The 22,970-nt window shown below is 38.0% G+C and overlaps 2 protein-coding genes across 12 annotated transcripts in view; one reads left to right on the forward strand and one right to left on the reverse strand.

Annotated features, from left to right (window-relative positions):
- The first annotated feature begins 5,577 nt into the window (after positions 1–5,577).
- On the forward strand, positions 5,578–6,343 carry LOC110373917 (lebocin-4). The gene has a single exon (XM_021331390.3). The coding sequence runs from the start codon at positions 5,667–5,669 to the stop codon at positions 6,144–6,146; it is 480 nt and encodes a 159-aa protein (XP_021187065.2). The 5' UTR covers positions 5,578–5,666; the 3' UTR covers positions 6,147–6,343.
- Positions 6,344–8,163: 1,820 nt separating this feature from the next.
- The window catches only part of Pmca (plasma membrane calcium ATPase), a 152,784-nt gene continuing 137,977 nt past the window's right edge, over positions 8,164–22,970 (reverse strand). For 5 of the 11 annotated variants that reach the window (XM_049849407.2, XM_049849408.2, XM_049849406.2 and 2 more), the window contains one exon: positions 11,135–11,914. In XM_049849407.2, the coding sequence (XP_049705364.2) occupies positions 11,534–11,914 (381 nt within the window). In that variant the 3' untranslated portion in view covers positions 11,135–11,533. Of the gene's footprint in view, positions 10,249–11,134; positions 11,915–13,890; positions 14,973–16,861; positions 18,158–19,987; positions 20,111–22,970 lie in introns of those variants that run through there. The other 6 variants (XM_064041862.1, XM_021331357.3, XM_021331351.3 and 3 more) reach the window with 5 other exon arrangements.

The following is a 22,970-nucleotide window of genomic DNA, read 5'->3' on the forward strand; positions in this document are numbered from 1 at the left end:
CCGAAGACCAGGATATATTATAATAGGTAAACTATAACGCTAAATACACAAAAAATATAAAAGCATAAGTTTGATAGATAGATAGATAAAACATTTATTCAGACAAACAAAAAGACACCACAATAAGAAAAATAAAACAAAACAAGAAGTGGGTAGAAAGAGAAACATAAAATATGAAATACAATCAGAGATTAACGGCCCGCTGCAGTGTCTTACGTTTGCACCGAATGGGAGTCCAACTCAGCATGTGTCAGGTAGAATACCTGACGCTGGTATTCTGCTGGATCCCTAAAAATGACGCACGGACGTCGAGTAGACCATTGGTGTGTGTGCTGTGTGTATTTGAAGTAAGTGTTTTATGTTCTGTGTGTGTGTTGTGCTTGAATGTGAACTATGATTAATATTGAAGTGTAGAAATGTGTTACTAGGTAAACTACTAGTATTAGTTCTCTCAGACTACGAGTGGACCGGAATACGGCGACGAAACACCATCACGGCAGGTACGTGCTATCGCTATATTATGGACGTGTTTGAGATCGTCATACCAAGTTCTTTTTGTGAGTTAATGAGGAACTTTCGAAGGTGTATTCTAAAAGTACCAAGAGTTTTGGCATTTCTTATTGGCGGGGGCATATTGTTCCAGCATTTAGTAGCAGCGTACCTAAAACTGCCTCTGAAGGCCGCAGTGCTGTGCGGTTCCGTGGAGATTTGCTGTGAGCATTGTCTTACCGGGCGTTCTCTCTTACTAGCAATGAAGCTAAGTTTGCTATACAAATAGGACGGTTCTTTGTACTTTATAACCCCAAAGAGTAGGCAAGCCAGGTGTAACTTGCGGCGTGACTTCATCTTAAGGATGGAGTGTTCATTAATAAATGGAGTTATATGTTATTAATAAATAGTTTGTATGTTTGTTACTTCTTCTTCGAAAACGGCTGAACGGATTCATGAAACTTGCGATTGTAGAGCAGGGGCACGATTCTCCTAATTTTACTTAAAAACATTCGATTGACGTTCGACTGCGATCCAATCCCGACTCGATTACGATTGAAACGTAAGTGGCATTCCGCTATTTTTTCTTTGAAATAAACGTTTTTATCCTTTTCTGTCATTCAATAATGAATCATTTTGTCTGCAAATGATTAACTATTGCAATATGATTGTAGAGCAAACTACCGTATAAACCAAAATCACCAAAATAGCAGACCAATCGCAAACCAATCAAATGTCAATCGAATACGATTGGTCTTTTATTAGTAGCAGAATGACCGATACGGTTAAAACTGCTATTACGATCATATTCCGATTCGATTTCTATTAGATTTTGACATTATTAACTTAGGAGAATCGGGCCCCAGACTACCGTACAGACCAATGGCAAACCATTGAATGTCATTAGAAAACGTTTGATATAGGTACAATTCTCGCTTTGGCTAATCGACGAAATGATGAAAACCTGCTTTTTGGAATACGGTTGAAAATTCAATGGAACCCTGAATTTCTTGGATACTTACCTATGTCTATAGCATGTCAAATATCGGAGATGTATATACACGTTTAGATCGAGATAGGACGGGGAATACCTTACCTACACTCTAGACAAGCTTGTGCACAGCGATTCCACCTGCTTCCTGTGTGAACCACTCACCACAGTATGAAACGTATATGTTATTCTGATATAATCTTCCAAGTTTCATCAAAATCTAGTTCATCATCCTCCATCTTCCGAACCTTTTCCGAATCATGTTGTGGTCGGCTTCCAGTCTAACCGGATTCAGCTGAGTACCAGTGCTTTACAAGAAGCGACTGCCTATCTGACCTCAGCTCAGTTCATCAGAATCTAGTTATCATTAAGTAAATGCTGTGGTTTCCTGTAATTGGGGAAACACAGTAATCAGTTCCTATGTAGGTATTTGTGTTTAGTGTACTTCCCATACAACCATTTTTGGTCGCAGATATGATAAAGATGTAACAAGTCGCAACAGTTTCGTAACAGGTACGACACAACGTGACTGTGTAGGGATTAGCTTTTATGTGTTGTAACGGTTCAGTAAAAATGTGACTGAAACTAGATTCAGTAACTTTGTGTGGTCGCTGTTTCGATACTTTACAGCTTAATTTGTAACCACACATTTTAGAAACTTTGCGTTTGGTTTGTAACCAGTGTGCAATGTTGACACAATTGTGTTGTAACGGGGTAGTAACATGTGTAGTCGATGTTCCAGAACACTTTAACCTAACTTGCATATATAAAAACATGACGAGAGCCAGTTATTCTCAAACTGTCTATGTTTTCTGCCGTTATCAACCATTTAATGAAATTTCAAATGAGTAAACAACCAAAAACCTTACGTAAATTCCGATGGACTTAAACTTTTTACAGAAGAGTTAAAGAAATAAGTACGTCCCAAAATATCTCAAGTAATTGTATTCGTACGAGTACGTGTAGGATTTTTTTTTATTATAATAATATTTTTTTCATGATGTTGCATTGTTGGTAGGGTAAATTGACGGATACCCATTTTATTGAACTTAAAACTTATTATTTTCTAGGCCATTTACAGGAAAACAGTACGGAATTTCGTACCGAGGAGCTTATTGGTATAGTCCCTACCCTAGTGCCAAAGTTTCAACTTTCGAGCTCCAAATCGCTGTTTTTTCTTTTTTTCGGCCAAAACAAGACGTCTTCGTCTTTGACCCAAGTACCTAGTCGGTACAAGCGATATTAATTCTGATGAGCCTTCTTTGGTTAGAACAATGCAAAAAAGCATCTTGATAAAAACTTTGGAAAACACTGTAACCAAATGTTAAGAGAAACCATCTTAAAAATCTAGTAATTTTGTAACAATTTACCGTAACATGTCGACACGTGTCGACACATTGTCGTAACTTTGTGACTAGTTGCGACGAGCATATTTTTCATAACAAACATCAAAAATGTTTTTTCATAATTCATTATTTATCAATTTTATGAGTAAATCTTGCTAAAATAATTTGTATTAGGATTAAAATATTTGATATTGTATTTAAATGGAAGCTTTAGAGCACTCGATGTGCATAATTTTATATTTTTATTTTATTTAACAAAAGTTTTTCTTTCGCCAGAATTATTAAAACATGATATTAAGGTGGCGCGTTGGAAATATCAACATATTCAACGAAATTACACAGTAAACTTTTTTCCCCAATAAGATTTGAGCATTATAAACCATATTAATTAATGAAAACTAAAACTTTGTTTACTTCATTATCATACTTCAACCATCATTATGGGATTTCTTGTATTTTGTATTATTTCGTCGTGTCACTCACGCACGAGCCAACGAAATTGATCGAACGAATGAATGATTGAATGATTAGTGCGAAAATATGGTAACAATGTTACGACACGGCGACGTAAATTAGAAACCAAATGTTACTTGTTTATTGTGTCGAGATCTTCCCCATTTTTAGTTGCAGCGACGGCGCTAACACGGAACGTCGACGAGATTATGTTTCGAGATAGATCAGTGTCGACGCTAAGTGTCGAAACGGTTACGTTATGTTCCCAAAAATGGTTATATGGGTTACGTTATATGTGTATCCTGATGGAAATCCAAATATTTTTTTTAAACTGACCAAGTGCGAGTCGGACTAGCGCACGAAGGGTTCCGTACCATTATTTAAAATCACGTTTGTTGGGAGCACCCCAAAATATTTATTTTAGTCTAGTTTTCAGTATTTGTTGTTATAGCGGCAACAGAAATACATCATCTGTGAGAGTTTCAACTCTCTAACTATCACGGTTCATGAGATACAGCCTGGTGACAGACGGACGGACGGACACAGGAGCGAAAATAATAGGGTCCAGTTTTACTCTTTGGAACCCTAAAAATGAATCCTTTCAGCGATTTTAGCGCAAAACAATAAGAAACATACATGCATCCTCACAAACTTCGCATTTATGATATTAGTAGGATTTATATAAAATAAACTAGCTTCTGCCAGCGGTTTCACCCGCATCCCGTGGGAACTACTTCCCGTACCGGGATAAAAAGTAGAAATAAATTTTAAAATCGGACCAGTAGTTCCTGAGATTAGCGCGTTCAAACAAACAAACAAATTCTTCAGCTTTATAATATTAGTATAGGTGTAGATAACGGGTGATCCCCTACTGGGTGCTGTAGGTCAGCGAAGATCGCGCTCCAGGCTGATAAGCAGTAATTAGATCGGTCGCCGTCATATACCTACTTAGCGACCCACCCCGGTTTCACAAGGGATAACGGTATTTCCCCACTATTTAATGTACGTACCTATGGTATTATTATAATAAATGTAAACCTTCCTCTTTAATCACTCTATCTATAAAAAAAAATGCTTGAAAATCGGTTGCGTAGTTTTGAAGATTTAAGCGTACAAAGGGACATAGAGATACAGGGACAGAAAAAGCGACTTTGTTTTATAGTATGTAGTGATTATGTAGAAATACATTGATGGAAGTGTCTGTCCGTAATAAGAAATTCTGAGCTTTTGCCAAAATTCATAACATACCTACTTAGACTTACCTATGTACTCGTAGGTACTTGGAATAAAAAAGTCATTTTTACAATGTTTGTCTATCCGTCTGGTTTTTTCAGCTAATCTCTGAAACGGCATGATTGTTAACACACATAAATTGAAATTGAGAACATAACATAATATCTATGTTATAATAGAATTACCTATAACATTATCAAAATGTACCTACAATGTACCTACTGTACTGTGCTGCTTCAGCCTTTTTATCGTTCCACTGCTGGGCACATGCCTCCTCTCGCACGGAGTAGAACTGAGCATTAATCACCACGCTTGCAATGCGGGTTGATGATTTCAGACTTTATAGTCCAGGTTTGATCCACCTTTTTATCACCTATAGGTGTCTAAGATATACTTAGAAAGTACTTACATACAACCTAAGAAAAGTTGCATTGGTACTTGCCTTGCCTGGAATCGAACCCACACCATCATACTCGAGAGGTTGGTTTTTTACCTACTGGGCCACCACGACTATGATCAAAAAGAAATAATGCAATAAAAACAGATGGCCTCACTACAAAAAAGTAAAACAGGCGTTCGTCACGTGGTTAAGGGAAATTCTTCATAGGTACTTACTTAATTTTGTTTTCTTAGACTCACTCGTGACGAACGCCTTGTAGTAGACCAAAAATGTCTGAATCTGTTTAATTTGATTTACTAAAACTGAAGTTAACAAGCATGACATAGGTAGGTATAGGTAATAGCATATTTATTCCGAGTAATAGATTTCGTTTTTCTTTCCTTGTAGGAGCGTACTATATAGGTATCGGGGGATTTTTTAGAAATTGGATCTCACGAAATAGATTCAACTTAGTCACGTCAAATGCCAACCTATCACGTAGGTAGTAAGTAAGCTATTCCTATAAAAAATCCCCGATACTCGGTAGGCTACCTAATGTTATTGACACATTTAATGGTTCATTACACATGTATGAACTCCTTATCTAGCAAACTTAAATATAAACAAACAATGACCAGTCAGGTTCTTCCCTTTTTCTCAAACGCATCGAGTCTCGGGTTAAGTACCTCAGTTTCCTTAAGAAGCCGTATAAATACTCGCGTGAATATAACCAAAATATCATTTCAAGAAACTCCATCCTAAGTGCATATACAAGATGTGCAAGCTAACTTTAGTGCTGTGTGTTTTCGCGGTGTTTTTGATCGCTGAATCAACATGTCAGCGGATTATTCTTCCTACATATCGGCCACCGCCGCAGCCGAGGCGGCCGGTGATCATGCGAGCTCGCCGTGGGGCTGATGATGAGCCTCTATGGTTATATCAAGGAGATAACATCGAACGCGCCCCGACAACGGCTGACCACCCGTCCCTGCCTTCAGTCATAGATGATATCAAGTTGGACCCTAACAGAAGGTACACGAGAAGTTTGGGTACCCCAAGAGGCTCTCGCGGCAGCAGTGGAAGTCGGCCGTCTTCCAACCGGGACACTGGACCGACTCACCCCGGGTACAACCGGCGTAACGCGAGGTCGCTGCATCTGCCAGGGTATGACTTCCCCCTGCCCACGCTGCCGCCTTTCAACCCTCGCCCCAGGTACCCTTGGGATGAAAAACCCCCCGGCCGTCTTTACGCTTAAGAATATGATGGTGTTGTACTGTTGTCCACTATGAAACGAAGTGCTTAATCACTGTATTAGGTAATATGCCTAAAATCAACAAAATAGATAAAGTGACATTTTAATCAAGGTAATTTTATGTTCACCTATTAAACGAAAATTAATAATTGTTTAATGTTCAGCATCTCGTAATAAAGACATTTTTATGTAAAAAAAAACCGTTTCATTGGTCGCTAGTGCTATATTGGTAGCGTAGTTTTTGTTAAATTAAGCAAGACCTAATTTAAATCCCTGTGTCTATCTAGTTCAATGCCAATTTTATAAATTGCACATAGAGGGCATTGCAGAGAGTAAGAGTACCTGATCCTACGGCGTGTGTGTAGGGATCCTAGCCAACCTAGCCTCCTATTTTGCCTCTGGGTCGGAAGACATAAGCAGTTCGTTTCTGCTGATACGAGATTTGCATCAAGGAGTATGTTCGATATTAAAGATATGTATAGGTAGCTAAGTAGGTACACGCCGAACTAGAGAAACGAGTGAATTATATATTAATTTATTAACGATGTTTTGGCTTTTTTAAAACATTCGACAAAGTCACTTTACAGGTTTCACTCACACAGGTAGGTAACGTGGTAAGGTCACCACCTCATCACGAACACAAGTTTAATTGTTTCTAGCTCAATAAGTATCATACCTCCACGAGGCATAGTCGATTTTATATATTTATATCCGTAGTCACATCTTGGGGCAAGTGCGACATTTGAATTTGTTTTATAAACATTTGAAACATCTACGTGCGTCTTTCCGGATTCCCCCTGGAACGCCAATGGTCAGCATGGCACAAAACCATACCAGTGCTGTTAATTTCTTTCTATACGTCTTCAGTGAAAACATTACCCGGGACTACAACGCTAGTGTTTACAACGCCTTACGTAAATATATGCTATATAGTCTATTAGACCCCAAATCTACACAAACAACAACTTATTTTGTATCTAATAACAGATACACAATTTTCTACTGGTGCATAATCGCAATATCTCTAGTTTCCTTCATTTGCGGATTGACATCGTGGTGCCTCATCAAGAAGTTCCGGCATTTCAGAAACTACGTGATACTCAATACAATCCTTGCTAACATGTTAAGTATTTTTTTCTATGTGCTCTCCTATTCTTTAATTTATGAAGGGGTTCCTATACGTAATAACTTACTGTTACTGTTTCCTTCGGTTTTATTTATTTTTGCAAAATTGTCGGGTTCTTTCTGGTTATTAGTCCTGTTCTTTATTTTCTACAAAGATCTCGTAAAAGTGTTCTATACTGACATTCATAGGAGATATTTGAAAAGTTCTCTATTTGCTTGGGGTGTCCCATTTTTTATCTCACTCGTGTATTATTTTACTACGTGGTATAGTTACGTTAATAATTTAGGAGGCGATGTTTTCCGCGTAATGACTATGACTATGAATGTAATATATTATGTGCCTCTGATATTAAATATGATTATTTACGGGACAGTTTTATATTCTCTGTTCCGGGAAAATAAGGCTGGTGTTACTGCTAAAGCCAACATATGGAGACGCTTTGCCATGTCTGCGTTGATATTTCTACTAAGCAACGTTTTGACAATTGCGTATGTATTTGAAATAGTAGGAATAAAAAATAAACCAATTAAAACGTTTGGAGATGTAGCAGATACTTTAAATGTGATCGCATTGGACTTGTACGTTATAATAGCAAGAGGTAATCGTGATTTGTTCTGTGAATACATAAAGAAAAAGCGACACAATCGCTAGGTATTCAATGTGTATGTTGTATCTATAACTGTGTTTAATTTATTATTCATTTTGCATCGGTTGGTTAACTATGTATTTTGGTTTTAAGTGCTTACCTACTTGTAAAGGCACGTTGATCCTGACATCAATTTAGTTGCTAGGTAATTTAAAATAGATCGACTATCGAGCCATGCCTGACATCTATCGATGGAAAAATGAACTGGTAACCAATGTACAAGGGAATGACCAAATAAAACACACATGTAAAAACAATAAAATAGATTTTCATTTATTGTGAGACGAAAAATACAACAATGGGACTTATCAGCTAAAATGGTTAGTGGCAGACTGTCGTGTCAAACAAATTGTCTGTTAGGTAAGGGTTGCGCCTGTGCGCACCTCTACAACGATCGACTCCTAATTATTTATGTCTTTCATTGGGGAACTCGTGGTAACGAATATCAACGAAACAATATTATATAATACACAAAACGATACCATGACCTCTCTAATCACTGAAATCATAACTAATATTATTTTATTTAAACATTGTGAAGTTTCAATAGTTTCATTTTTTAACTAATTTTTTTTAAAAAGGCTTTATTGATTCGAAGCTAATACTTAATTACTTACAAGATTGTTTAATAGTTTTAATAGTTGTCGCGCCACTGTCGTGGATGAGGCGGGCGGGGCGGGCCTCGCGAGCTCACAAATAAAACGTAACAACTCTCAAATACCGCTACTATGAAACGTTCTATACAAAATTGAACATTGCCGATTCGCTAGATCGTTTTGATTCTCATTATTTATACTCATATTATAGTAAACCGCGTGGCGGCGAGTAGGCGCCGATGTCGACTCGTCACTAACTCGATAAGTAATGTCTTACGATATAAGTTGAAAATGCCTCTGCTGCGATACTACGTCGCCTAGTTGGAGCGCCTCGCTATTGCTCATACACAAAAAATTGCCAAATCAATTCGTTACACCGTAGACTATATCTTGTTTAATAAACTTGAAGTATTTATCAATAATCAATAAGTACATTATAATAATTGAATAATTAGTATTTTGTTTCATAAGAGACTAGCATTACAAATAAATACCTTCAGCTATACAATTTTAATGTTTATTTCTATTTGAAACATTTTGAAGATGTTCAAAGTGGACTACGTCGGTTTTTACACAAGAATGTTTGCTTGTCGTTCTTGTGTAGAAACTTTTCTGTTTATGCGTCTACGCTTCGAGATATGACTTAAATGTATACTTAGATTTAGGGGAAAAAGGTCGTAAAACAAAAAAGTTATTGAAATTTATAACAAACACCTTAACTAATAGTTCAATAATTTAGTTAAGTATATATATATATATATGTATAGGCGGCGCGGCGGGCACGCGCGGACGTAATATCACTGGGCGTACGTACAAACGATGACAGCGCTACAAATGAAATAACTTTATACAAAAGGTGAGTCCCGCGCGCCCGCCGCGCCGCTCCCACAACATGTCTTTGACAAAAGCAATATAAAACATTTCATTCCGTGTAAGAGATGACACGATGGTATGCGAAAACTTTATTTTTTTTTTCAAAAAACACACGTCCATTCGCTCATCCTTGCGCTTAAATCTAAAATTAATAATTAGACAATATTTTTTTTATTTGTTCAACAGACGCGCGCATCGCGACGCGCGCGTATAATAATAAAATATTTTCAAAACAATCGAATAATTAAACACACTAGTTAACAATATAACTTATGCTCAAGTACACTGGTGGCTGCGAGACTAGTGCGGGCGCCCGGCTCGTCACGCACCCTCAACCATACGTGTTCAAAATCAAATACCAAACTTGATCATCCTCGTTACCTTTATAAATATGATTTTATACACAATCGTTTAGCATTATTATTACTCGTATGTATAATAATATAATTAGAGCGATGGCAGCGTAACGGTTCGAGTTTCGTGCGCGGGCACGGTCGGTGTCGGGGCGGCGGCGTCCATAATACTGATATTAATCGCTAAATTATTGCATCGATGAGCTGCGGCGCGGGCAGTCGGGCGGGCAGTCGGGCAGTCGGGCGGGCAGTCGGGCGGGCAGTCAGCCGGCGCGCCGGACGCGGGCGGCGGCTACACGGCCGTCTCCGTGTGGCTGTGGCTGGACAGGCGCTCCACGTCGATGTCGTGCGGCGCCAGCGAGTCGCGCGCCGCGTCGGCGTAGTCGATGCTGGACGAGTGCGAGAAGCGCTTGGCCAGCGCCGTCTGCTTGCGCAGCGCCTCGGCCAGCGCCGCGTCCGCCAGCGAGCCGCGCGAGTCCAGCCCCTGCCGGAACGCGTTCACCACGCGGATCTGCGCACGCGCCGCCCGTCAGCTGCGGCCCAGGCCCTGCGCCCCGCCTCCAGCGAGGCGGGGCCCAGGGCGGCCGCAGCGACACGCATCAACATATACAAGCACACCGAACCATAAAAAATAGGCAAGAAAGCGTTAGGTTGAAAATTCGAGTCACAGAATGTGTCGGCGAGCCATGCCATGCAGTGAGCGGCCGGGGCTCGGGACTCACGCTCTGAATACAGACTCCGCCGCGAGCTAGTGCATGCAGCGCTGCGCCCTCGGGCGCCACGTGGCCTACGCGAAGCTCTATGCTGCCCTACTTACATTGCACATCATACGAAGCAACATCGCTTTACCCAACAACGTCCTATATCCGAAATATTGTGAAGCAAGCTGACAAAACCTGCGACCTTCAGTCCCTTTACCAACACGGAGACGTAAAGCGTTGTACTAGCCTATGACAGATATAAAGAAAATTTTGTTTTCTAAAAGCTGTTTTAGATTGAACATTACTTTGGATGCTTCTAGTTTTCGAAATGGATTGAAAGCTATGACGAATCCCTGGCTTGTTAGGACCCCACGAATTGTACAATTTGAATGCGTCGGTCACACAGCGAGTACTGGCGTGTTGTGTCGTAGGGACGCAGACGCACGCCAGTACCCCTGTGGACCGAGCTTTAGTGCATAATATGACGCAAAACATAAAAACAACATCACTATGCCATGATATATGGGTTGCCAAAACAATATAAAAGCTATTTTATCTACTAGGAACTTCTAGTCAATACTTTGTGTTCATCGACTCAAATTATCTTCAGATTCCTATCAGAATCCTATATATTTGTATACTCGAAACCCATGTTAATTTGTTAATAATACCACATCAATCAAAACCAGTATTACATTAATAGTAAAAAAAAACATTAAATGTCATATTTACAATGCATTCCACATTAGAAAATCGACTTCAAGATTTTATATTTTAGAATTATATATTTTATTGCAAGACACACATTTGCATATTTACAGCAGAAGTGGTTTTTGGAAAATAATTAAGTATTTGAAGTCGATTAATTTACAACACAGTTCCACAATATTTAAATCACAAGTGAGAAAATGTGATAAAATATTTGACACCCATTGCCCAGGTGGGGGATATATGTAAATAGGTATATAATATGTTTAACAGAGCGCATGCGTCAGGATACATGCAGTGAGACTCATGCACATGACATTGACCGTAGCACTCCAACAACATATATCGATATCGGTGGGTAGGAAGCTAGTGTAGTGTACGTATATACTAGGGTGGGAAGATATCGGCTTGACAGCTAAGCAGTCCTAGAGAGACCACGCATTGTAGATATACAAGCGCATACAGGAGACAAAGTGAGGTATATAAGCGTGGAAGTGCACAGTCAACACTACGACAAACAAGCCAGTGGGAAACAGTTACAGAACGGACATTTGTAGGTATAGATAGACAGTACAGTATTAAAACATTTGAACGTAACGAAAAAATAATCAAAAACGAAAAAATGTTAACATAAAAATAGTCAAATAAACAATAAAAAGTGAGTGAAACAGGCTGTCCTCTCATAAATGTGAATCTTACAGCTTGATCGGTAGACGTCTTGCTGTAGGGGACGGGAATCAATCGTTCTTGTAACTCGCCACCTATCACCTTCCGTGTGCAATTGGGTATTCATGGAAAAGAAAATAAAAACGAGAACTTGAAGTAAAGGTACGACACAGAGGCGCACCCGCCGTGCGGCGGCGCGGGAAGGATATACATACATACATACATATACTGCGTGCTGGGGACCAACGCTACTCTACTGCTAATCTATCAACAGTAACTAACGTGACGCTTCTACCAGTCAAGTATATAAGGCAGGTATATAAAGGAGGTAGAGTAGCGTTGGACGCAATAGCAGTGTCTTCAGAAATAATATCAGAAAGTATAGAAAGTTTATCAGGGGGACTAGACGAAGCTGTGTGCCTCGCGAAGCAAAGAGCAGATATTAGAAGAAGTATATATAGTATATAGATACACAATAAACAGAACTAAAATTGTAAGACGCGGGGTACATCCTATAAGGTACCTTAAAAAGCACATTCATGGGGTGTGCACTTATAAACTAGATTTTTTATGTATTTTTTTCCATCCAGGGCTCCGTTAACATCCATCTTTTAAAAACGCAAGTAATAAAAATCAAATAATAACAAACTTAGGTGTAAAAAAATACAATATAACATTTAACATTGAACACATATCCTATGTTTTTTGCTGTAGTTCCGTTGTTTTGTTGAAAATAAATCATGTGTGTGTGTATGAGTGTGTGTAGTTGTATCGGCACTTGTGTTTGTATGTCTGTCATCATGCGATCTATATCTAGTGAAGCACACACAATATATCGATGTCGACGTAGTCGCTCACATACCAGATAAGTTCTACCTAAGTATACCGGTATAGGACAATCTAGTCAAGCTATATTACAACTATATACAGAAGCATACACTTATTACAGAGTGAAACTAACAACAAGATGATGCCTATACAGTTTTGATTTGTGACTTTTTTGGGTTTTCAATTAATTTTGACATGTGTTACTATTTACATATATTTCGTTTAGCGTGGCGATTATGTTCAAGCGGAGCACGTCATCTATTCTAGTTAGTTATGTACTGTCATTGCATATATGTTACATACATAGTGTAGATACATATAAATCTGCAAGCGTTGCAATAGGTGCGTAATATCAAGTAGTTTACCTTGGCGTGGAAATGTTTGCAGTGATCGGTAGTATGTGCATCATATACGCAAAGACATGTCGTCCATGCTAGTCGACAGTTGGTGTACTAGAGTCAGCGTGGAAGCTCGAAGCGATCTAACATCGACTAGAGACCGTACGACAGGCGCCCATGTTGGCCACAGGCGCCAACAACAAACATTGGACCAACATCGACACATCAACACGTTGCCAATACTGCAAGATTACCTTATATTTGCAGCTCTCCACAATGTGGCAGGTGAAATGAAAGTTACTTTGGAGTATAGATACTTTATTACTAAACTTTAAGACAAGAAGCGTTAGAGATAACGAATTAACAACAGTACCAGTTTATTATACCGAGATACGTATGTATAGTGACAACTCATGCTCTGCTATGGCTTCCGAATATCATATTCTATGAGAGTTAACACTAACGCCGTGTTCGCACCTACTAAAAGCGTAATTATTTAATTTTTGAAAAAACGTATTTTAATATTTTTACATCTAAGTTTGGTGTACACCAAGACACGATTAATCATCCATAATTTTAGGTATAATAGATATTTTTGTATACTATACTCTTCTAAGTCTTAACACTGACGTAGCAGGCAATGTTTAAGTCTACTTGTGGTGCATTCAACTTTAAGAATCAATACACAAACGTTTTTTTTTATTAAATATTTAGTATATACTTAACATATAAACATATTAAACTTTACCACAAAACACTGGAATGATAATTAAATTTGCTTGAGATACCTTGGTGAAGAGGAAAGGAACAAAACAGAAGGAGACGGAAGATTAGAGAATAGTGATAGTGTGTAGTGTAAGGCTATATAGAGGTACTTCGGTAACCACCTCACAACCTTTACAAGTCAGAGTCGTGATATCGTTACCAAAGTACACATAAAAATATTGAAAAATAAAAAGATCAGATTTTAACAATAAAAGTTTTCCGATTCATGCAAAATGTATAAAACTATATTATTGTGCCATATAACAAATATGCATACAGTTCTACTGTTTTGCTAAATCGATGTATAGTCTATAAAAATATGAGCATAGCGTTTGTGTTTTGTAGTTGTGGCCGACACATATACACGAATCAATCCCTCCAACTACGTAAGGACAAAACACAACGAGCTTCTAATAAATAAGACACATCATCTAACACTAAATATTCCACATTCAGATCGCATTCTTCCAATAAAACAAACAAACAAAAATAACAAGCAAATTTAAATATCATCTTATTATTAAAAACGTTTATAAAAGCACTTGAGTAGCACAAATTGTGTGTTTCGTTATTTACTTTTTAATATATAAAAATGGCACATGACTTTATCCGTATTATATACTTTTATTTTTAACACACAACAGTTATTTTAAACATATTAATTACAAGAAAGGATGAGTTTAAAGATTTATATATTTACAGAAAAATTAAAAACGATATTAATTAAATATATCAGAAACTTTTTAATATTTTGTTATATATACCGGTCGTAAAATAATTTGCTCAAAATCTTATTTAGTCCATCTAAATAGTGGTGCACCATAGTTATCATATAAATCTAAATCAATATATTTTGCGAATCTAATGTTTTACTTATATTTTAGTAAACAATTCTTAACTATCTACTGCATTTACATTTTTAAGAGATTTCAAAAAATGTATTTTTATTTAGAAATTTTAGCGAAAAACTGTAATTTATTATTATAATTTTAGAATATCCGTTGGGATTGTTTTGAACGTTTTAAATGGCAGTAGTTTGAGTCCGTGCGTGTTAGTTTCACTTTAGTGTCGTGTTTTATTATTTGGGGCATTATTTAATCATCGCTCTGATGCGATACGGGGCTGAGCGCGGGAAGGGAGCTGCCTCCAGATTGCACGCTGATCCTCCGGTGCTCCGCCAAATAATTATTGACAAATATCCTGCGGCCGGCCAATATGTCCGCCTTTTGCTGCAAAAAACCATGACGGACGTGTGAGTACGCGTCCGGCGACCCTAGCTACAGCCGCGTAACCAAACTGCTTTGTCGCCCATACACTAATTACGTGGGAAACTCGCCAATGGCATTCCAAAATCAAACAGAACCTCTTTCTAAAATTATAAAATGCTCAACACAGCAATTTCGGCGACCCGTTGACTCAATCTGGCGACTTTATCAGCGAACTTAGTTGTTTCAAAAGTTCTATTACATAAGGTCGCCGACGGGTCGCCAATCAGTCGCGGCGACGTCGCCGAGATTAGTTGGTTGAGCTCTTAAAAAACTGAAACGTCATTTGTCTTTAGAACACCACAACTACTGATAGTGAAGAGTTGTAGCTATAGAAAACTATGGAAATATTTTTAAGGAAGCAGTTTCGTTAGTAAAGTGCCTAACTGTAACTAATAGGGGGCATTCACTAGCTGGGTCGGGGTCGAGGGCATCCAGTAGCAGATACTAAATATATAAACAAAATAATAATATAAAATATAGTAAAAATACCGTGTGGGAACTACAGCTACTCAGATCAATGAAAGTCCGGTATGTGAGCTACTCGCGACGGTTGCTTCGGCGACTCGCTATCAACGTGTTTCAGGTAAAAAACAAAATAAAATATCAACATTTGTCAAATAAATACTTTTATTATAATGAGTTTTTATTTACTATAGTGGTTTATAGTGCCGGTTAAGTATGTATTATTTAACAATTAAACGTATTGTTACAGTAAAACTCAAAATAAATAAAGAAAACGAAAATCAACTTATTACATAAGTACATACACAACCGAGTTAATGAAAAAAAATTAAGTGGATAATGTAAAAGCCGTTTTGTTTTAGTTATTATTTTATATAAGACTTAAGTTTACTAATTTGGTGTAATAGTGGAGATAATATTAATTTATGCGTTCATTTAATTTTCATGTAAATATTTTATCAGCTTAACAACTACAGTGTTAGAGTTGTAAGTTATCGTGGTTGTATATAAAACCATTTTATATTAAATGCTGGATTGTTACAGTAATAAAAAAATGAAAAATTCGGATATAAAACCTTTTCGAGAGTCTGACAATATAAAAGGTTATTCGTAATTAATGTATATTATCAGAAACTCTTAACAAACATCTACTTACAATAATAAAAGAAATAAAATACAAATTGTGCAATACTCACAGACATCAGTATACATGCATAACACTGTAATATAAGCATGATCACACTGTAAATGCGAAGCAAAAATAATTAAAAATTAAAAACAATTAAAAGAAACAACATTTTGTACCAAAATAATATACATTTGCTCCATTATAATGCTCAGAACTTACAATCTAGTCGCGGCGGCCATATTGTCGACGTGACGTCACAAGATGGCCGCCAGCGGTCTCACCTTTATTGGTGTACGTATCGGCTTATTGAATTATATGCAATTGTTATTCAATTTGTAACTGGGACTAAAGCTGTTGGTCTTGTGTCAAAAGTAATTATTAGCAAAAATACAACATGTACTGTATTAAAAAAAATTAAAACAATGATAGTATGCTTATGTACTACAAGTAACTAAAAATATGATTATGCTTCGCGATTCAATACTGTGGTAGGTACCTAGTATTGTTGCCAACAGGGTTTACAATTGATAGTATTCAATGAAGCCGGGGTTGGAAGTCGCTGGCCAGCCAAGTGCAGACACCACGGGTCCATGCTCTACTCAAATGAATGTTCAACGTGTACCTACACATCCGTCGTGAATACTTACAACGGTACGCTTCCTAGCCGTCAGACCTAAACTTACCGTCAACATCTGAAATAGAGCGTATGGGCTAAATGGCCACCCCCATCAGAACATGACAGGCGAAAAAAAATGCTATGGAATTTGCTTACAGTTTATTTTTTTTTAATGTAAATATTTCTCGTAACATTTCTCGCAAAAACCAATTCATTAAAGATACACTTTTGTTAGAGCTTTTTCGGTTCTCTTTTGTAAGCGTGAAGTGTCTTATTCATACTAAACTTTAGGCGTATACATAAAATCTATGTAAGTTTTGATTAATTATATTTGATTTTTTTATAGACAAATTACCGTCTCATAACCAATATAATATATAATTATACTTAATGAAGATATAGATCTCAAAGATAGAAGGGGTTAAAAGTGGTCCCAAAATTTACTATGAAAGAAAACACACAAGCTGCCAAGTACCCTCAATATCTCATAATAATAATAATATTTTCTCGTAACAAACTACTTACACAAAAAGCTAAGTAAGTGACGAAGTTGAAAACTTTAAAAAGTTTTTTTAAATCTTTTAAATTTTTTCGTAAAATTTCGAAGTTCAAGGAATATTAAAAAGTTTACAATTTAAATTGGAGTTTCATAATTTAGATTTAAGTTTCATATAGCTACCTATACAAAATATCACTGCTCCGATATTCATAAAAAGACGTTTTGAAGTTCACTAACTTATGTACAAATATGTTCATCTCTAAAATAGCAGTGTTCATTTATAATGACCGGTAGAAGGAGTCGTATAACCTACGTATAAGAAATAGGGGTCCCGACACTAAGATATGCTCACTCGTCAACTATTAAAATATGCAAACACTCTATTGAAACGTTAACATCATCAACAGGTTACAAATATGATTTGAATGTACATAACGCGCACGCGCACGGGCGGCGCAGCAACAGGCACAATTCGGTGTAGGAGCCTACCATCGGGCCGCTAACATCGTCTAGTAGTTTATTGCTCTATCAACTACCTAGTACTAAAAAATTTCAACACTTAATAAAAATTCTTAACGTACTATAATTAAGAGTCGATTAATCGTTAAAGCGTAAACACGATCGAGACAGAAACGAGATAGGGGCGCGGCGAAAGCGTCGAGATTACGCGGGAGATTGCGGCGTTAAGTACGAGGGCGGCCGGGCCGCCGGGAACAACGAAAACTTGCATACAATAAAAATAAAAGGTCGGAAGTGGTGGTGTCGGTCGGTGGCGGCTAGAATATGGTGGTCTCGGTGCGCGCGGCGGGCGGCACGTCGTCGGCGTCGATGTAGGGCACGTCGTAGCCGCGCAGGCGCGAGCGCAGCCCGGCCGCCGAGTGCGCCGACAGCCGCTCCTCCAGGTCCTCCAGCGTGGACTTGAAGGCGCGCACCACGCGCAGCTGCAACACCACACAGCTGCACCGCCCGCCCGCCCCGCTCGCCGTACCGACTACCCACGAGTGTGGTGTGGATGTTCTTGTTACGCGCGTTGTCTGTATTCAGAGTGCGGACCTCGGACCGGCTCGGCTACCGCATGCACTATGCGACACCTCGCAGCTAGCTAGCACTACCCGAGTGACGATGGCGATGTGAGTCCGGTGCTGGGGGACGGTGGACGCCATGCTCACATAGCTAACTATACAAAACAAAAGAGCTAAGGTGCTGCGATAACTGCTAAAACAAACACTGTGGCTACATGACTGGCTGACTGGAGAGACAACAGAGTGACATCACAAAGCGGGACGAGATGGGGCTCGGTGACGGAGCTCGGAGACGGTGCCAGAGGAGTGAGGGGTGGGCGGGGGCGCGGGGGCGACAGCTACAGTCACAGTAGTCATGGGCAGATGCATAACAGACGAGAAAACAGAACTAGTCAAACGCTAACGGGTACGCGACGACACTCTACTCGCTGTTGTATCAACATCATGTATTCTAACACACATTTATGTAATTTGCACATCTTAATACCTTAAATCCCATTTAATTTTGCTAATCTGGAATGTTTCAAGTTAGGTAATTTTTGTTAAATATTTTTTTTTAATTTCTTTATAAAATGTGCCAAATGCTTACTAAGAATTTGATCCACAACAGTGCTTATTCACTCATTGTGTCCGAATACCGTCACACCAATATCAGATTTGTGCTGGACAGTTGCACCTTTTATCTACAAGTGTGCAAGATAATAAAACGTGCCAGTACCTCTACCATGACTTAAAAGCAATAGTATTTATCGATACTAAATATCGATTACGTATTTTTTTTTATATGGCAAACTTTACAGCGCCTCTAGCGGTCACTTATGGAACTAAAATTTACCATACAAAAAAATAAGTAGTCGGTATTGAGTATCTACAAATAGTATTGCTTTAAGGTGAATACTTCAACTGTTAGCCGAAAATTCAAAATAAAATGTTTTCTTATGTTTTACCTAAGTTAACATTCTATATGGGGCGTAATCTCATCGATCACTGTAATAGTATACTCCAAAGCATTTTTAATGTCCCTATCTAGCTCCGAAAGTTCCTACTATTCAGATGCCATCCGATATAATAGTTAAATATTGCATTAAAAAGTTTTTCGGATTACATTTAAATTTTAGGAACTTTCAGCGAGAAAAAAAAGCAATAAAAATACTTTGAGGTATATTATAACCGCAACCGATAAGATCACGCCCCATAACGAATTTTAACTTTGGTAAAATATTAAAAAAACTGTTTTATTATGAATTTACGGCCAACTGTTGAGATATTCACATATGGATCTATCAGACAGGGAGCTGTCACGCATTCAAGCGTTCAAGCGGTCAGTTTTGCGTTCTTTGTCATATTACGTTACATAGGAGGCATTCTGACCGCGTCGGTCAAGTAGAAGTAGTCGTAGAGCTTGAACGCAAAACTGACCGCTTGAACGCTTGACCGCGTGACCGCTCCCTGTCTGAAGCCAGCTTTTGACTATGGGATATAATATATATTACATCCTGAGATATAATATTTTATCGCTCGTCTTACATTTAGAAAAAATATTTATAGTTTGGGATATGATATATGATGAGAGATAAAATTTTGTATATCAGGATGTTATATATATTTTATTACATCACATAGTGAAAAGCCGGCGTGATAGATCCAAGTCATGGCGGAGGTAGTGTATGATATATCTGTGGGTGTCGAGTGTCGTGTCGCCGCGGCGGGTGGGGCACTACGCTAGGGGCGGGGCGGTACCGGTGTGGTCCGTCGCAGGCAGCGCGCGCGCAGCCGCCGCGGCCGCCACTACACCTCGGTCTCCAGCACCGGCCGGGGCTGCCAACAACATCTCTCTACGACGCGCGGCTCCACGCCCCATTCGACACCGTCCTACGTGCGCAGCCCTAGCGTTACTATGTCGCCGCCGGACAGATATGGCCGAGTGACGTCGTCATCTCGCAACACATGCAGCATAAGGTGTATATAGGACACGTTTAAAGGATTTATTTAGTATTTTTTTAGGTTATTTATAATTTTAACTGTAGTTGTTAAACAAACACACACTTGGTTTTAATTTTAATATGTGTTTTTATGTTTCTAAATATAAAGTGTATTTTTGCAAAATTAACCAGAAATTGCAATTTGCGTTATGTCCACATTTATGTTTTTTCTTTTAAATTAAAAAAAAGGAAAATTGCTTCTTCTTTTTACATAATTGGATTCAACAAAAAAAAGTGATTCATGAGATGATGAGGTCAAAATCTGAACATTAATTATGAAATATTAACATTAAAATATTAGCACATCGAGTCCATATCTGTCCCAGCCGCGACGGGGTCAGCACGAAAAAACAGACCCATTCATAGAAAACAAAAAAATCAGGAAACAAAAACGAAATGGAACTATGTGTATCGTGTATCTGATGCGTGTATGGGGCCAGGGCTGGCCAGTGTCGCGTGATACGAATATGACCCGCAAGAGTGCCAACGTAGGAGGGAAAATAAAAAGACAAAAATAAAAAAAAAACATGAGAAAATAATAAGGGGAACGATCCTTGCTACCCTGTAGGACGCCGACTACTCTAGGCCTACACAACGCAGGGACGCCTCAGATGCTGGGACACGAGGGTGCACTAACCTAACTCGGGTTACACCTAATCTGCCATCAGGCTTTACTATCAATTTAACAAACCAAAACGTTTATACTGGATTCTATTTATTTATGTCAAATTCCATATGCGTTCTATGGTGGTGGCTCGCTACTCCGCATATATGTGACAACGGGTACTTACACTAGAACAACTAACATGCTATTGTTATCGTGAAATTTTGTTAAAACATCTATTTAGGAGCCAAGGAGGAACATATTACGTGTTTTTTAGTAAACTGTGACGGTTTATTATTGTGAAAATATCATAAAATACAGTTTTGTTTTGATTAAAAATTACATTGATATTTGCACAATCTTCGATCGTCGAAAAGAGTTAGAAAGCTAAACAAACTCACTTTGTTGGTTATATATTTTTTTTTATGTAATAGTACTGGTTATTGTCTCTACATACATAGTATACTTACCTGGAAGGCTGCGTACGAGCATCGCTATATACAAGTACAATAATGGACACTACATCAAGCCTAACAAGACTTACGCAAATTAACACAAAGAAGGCAACTGTCCAACTGCAAGGCAATGCAACTACTGATGATGGCCCTCGCTGGCAGTTTGACGCTTGTACCACGTGACCAAACACACCCCGACATCACACGCCACTACGGGGACAACATTCACAAAAACAAAACAAAACATAAACTCAAAATAAACAGAAAATAACAAAAATAAAACAAAAACACTGACAACAACACAACGGCAAAGGAAAGAGATAGGTTCCACCGTATACGGTTAGACTTGTGTTAGTATCGAGCACACTCGGCATGCTCTCGCTACGGGTGTATTTACTAGTCTTTTTTTCAAGAAAAATCCACTCCACACTCAAATGATTTGAACAGCAGTAACTGAACACAACTTGGTAAAATAATATTGAAATAATATTAAAGTGGATAAATGAATGCGACTGCGTCATGTTACTGCTTATACATTCGGTAACGGATGTTAGTCGGTACGCCGTGCGGGCCTGGCAGTGGCAGGTTCGTTCGATACGGCTCCCATATACAGCTGGGTTGCTTTGGATAAGTAGCGAGGGTGATTCGGGTTGGCGTATCACAAGCAAAATACTATTCGTCAAATAAAAACAAAAATAAAAACAGACAAAATAAAAACAAAAATAGTAAAAAAAAAAAATCAAACAGTCAGTATGACTAGAGTTAAATAAAAGATAGAGTAAGATAGAGATAGTCATATTCATACCGCGATGTGGTTTATGTTGAGTAAATATTATATTGATACATCTATCGGGGTAGTCATAGTAACTGTTTGAAGGTAAATACGAGGGATAAGTAACATTGTCACAGCCTAAAAGAGCATGCCAATGGGTTGTGGGGAGGGTCGGTACAGTCAACTCAGGTATTAAATATAGTCGAAAGTCAAAATGAAAACGGGAAGCGTCAGACTGTATTTGATACTGCGGTTCATGCATGGCGTTACTTCCAGTCTATCTAGTGACACTAACGGGGGGACCCGGTTTCATGACAGATTAGGACAAGAGGCAGGAGACAGCAGGGTGTGATCAGAATCTGAAGACTGAAATACAGATAGATAAAATAATCAAGTACAGGAAACAAATACATACATGTCATGAAACCAGGCACTGAAGAAGTTAAATGAAAAGTACTTGTTTTGGATAAATAAAAGTTCTAATGTTTTATTGTTCGGTTGCCAATTTCGTGACTGTTTTAATTTTTTTAAGAAATTTTAGTTTATTTAAGCAAAATTAGTGACCGAACAACGAGTTAGTATCTACGTTAAACATGGGCCAAAAATAATAATAGCGTATACTACTATTTATTACTTTGTAAAGTGTTTCTCTGTGTAGGTATAAAAATAAATGTCTTGAAAAGAACAGAAGTATAGGAGAATGAAATGAAATATACGAGACGTAAAATAAAAAGAAAATAAATTGAAACAAAACAAAAACAAGAAAGAAATATAAAACAAATGAAATATAACGTACAGTTATTTTGAAATTTCGTCTTTTTTTACGGATAAAATTATTTGTGTATTATTATTATTTTGTTATAAAATATATATATTATTTGTTATTATTTCGACTCGTACTGTGAGAGACCGGCTTACT

This window comes from Helicoverpa armigera, chromosome 26 (assembly GCF_030705265.1).
Source record: "Helicoverpa armigera isolate CAAS_96S chromosome 26, ASM3070526v1, whole genome shotgun sequence".
In the NCBI taxonomy this organism is placed as follows: Eukaryota; Metazoa; Arthropoda; class Insecta; order Lepidoptera; family Noctuidae; genus Helicoverpa; species Helicoverpa armigera.

Excerpts from the sequence above, each read along its gene's own strand:
- LOC110373917 (XM_021331390.3), top strand. The coding sequence starts at position 5,667 with ATGTGCAAGCTAACTTTAGTGCTGTGTGTTTTCGCGGTGTTTTTGATC.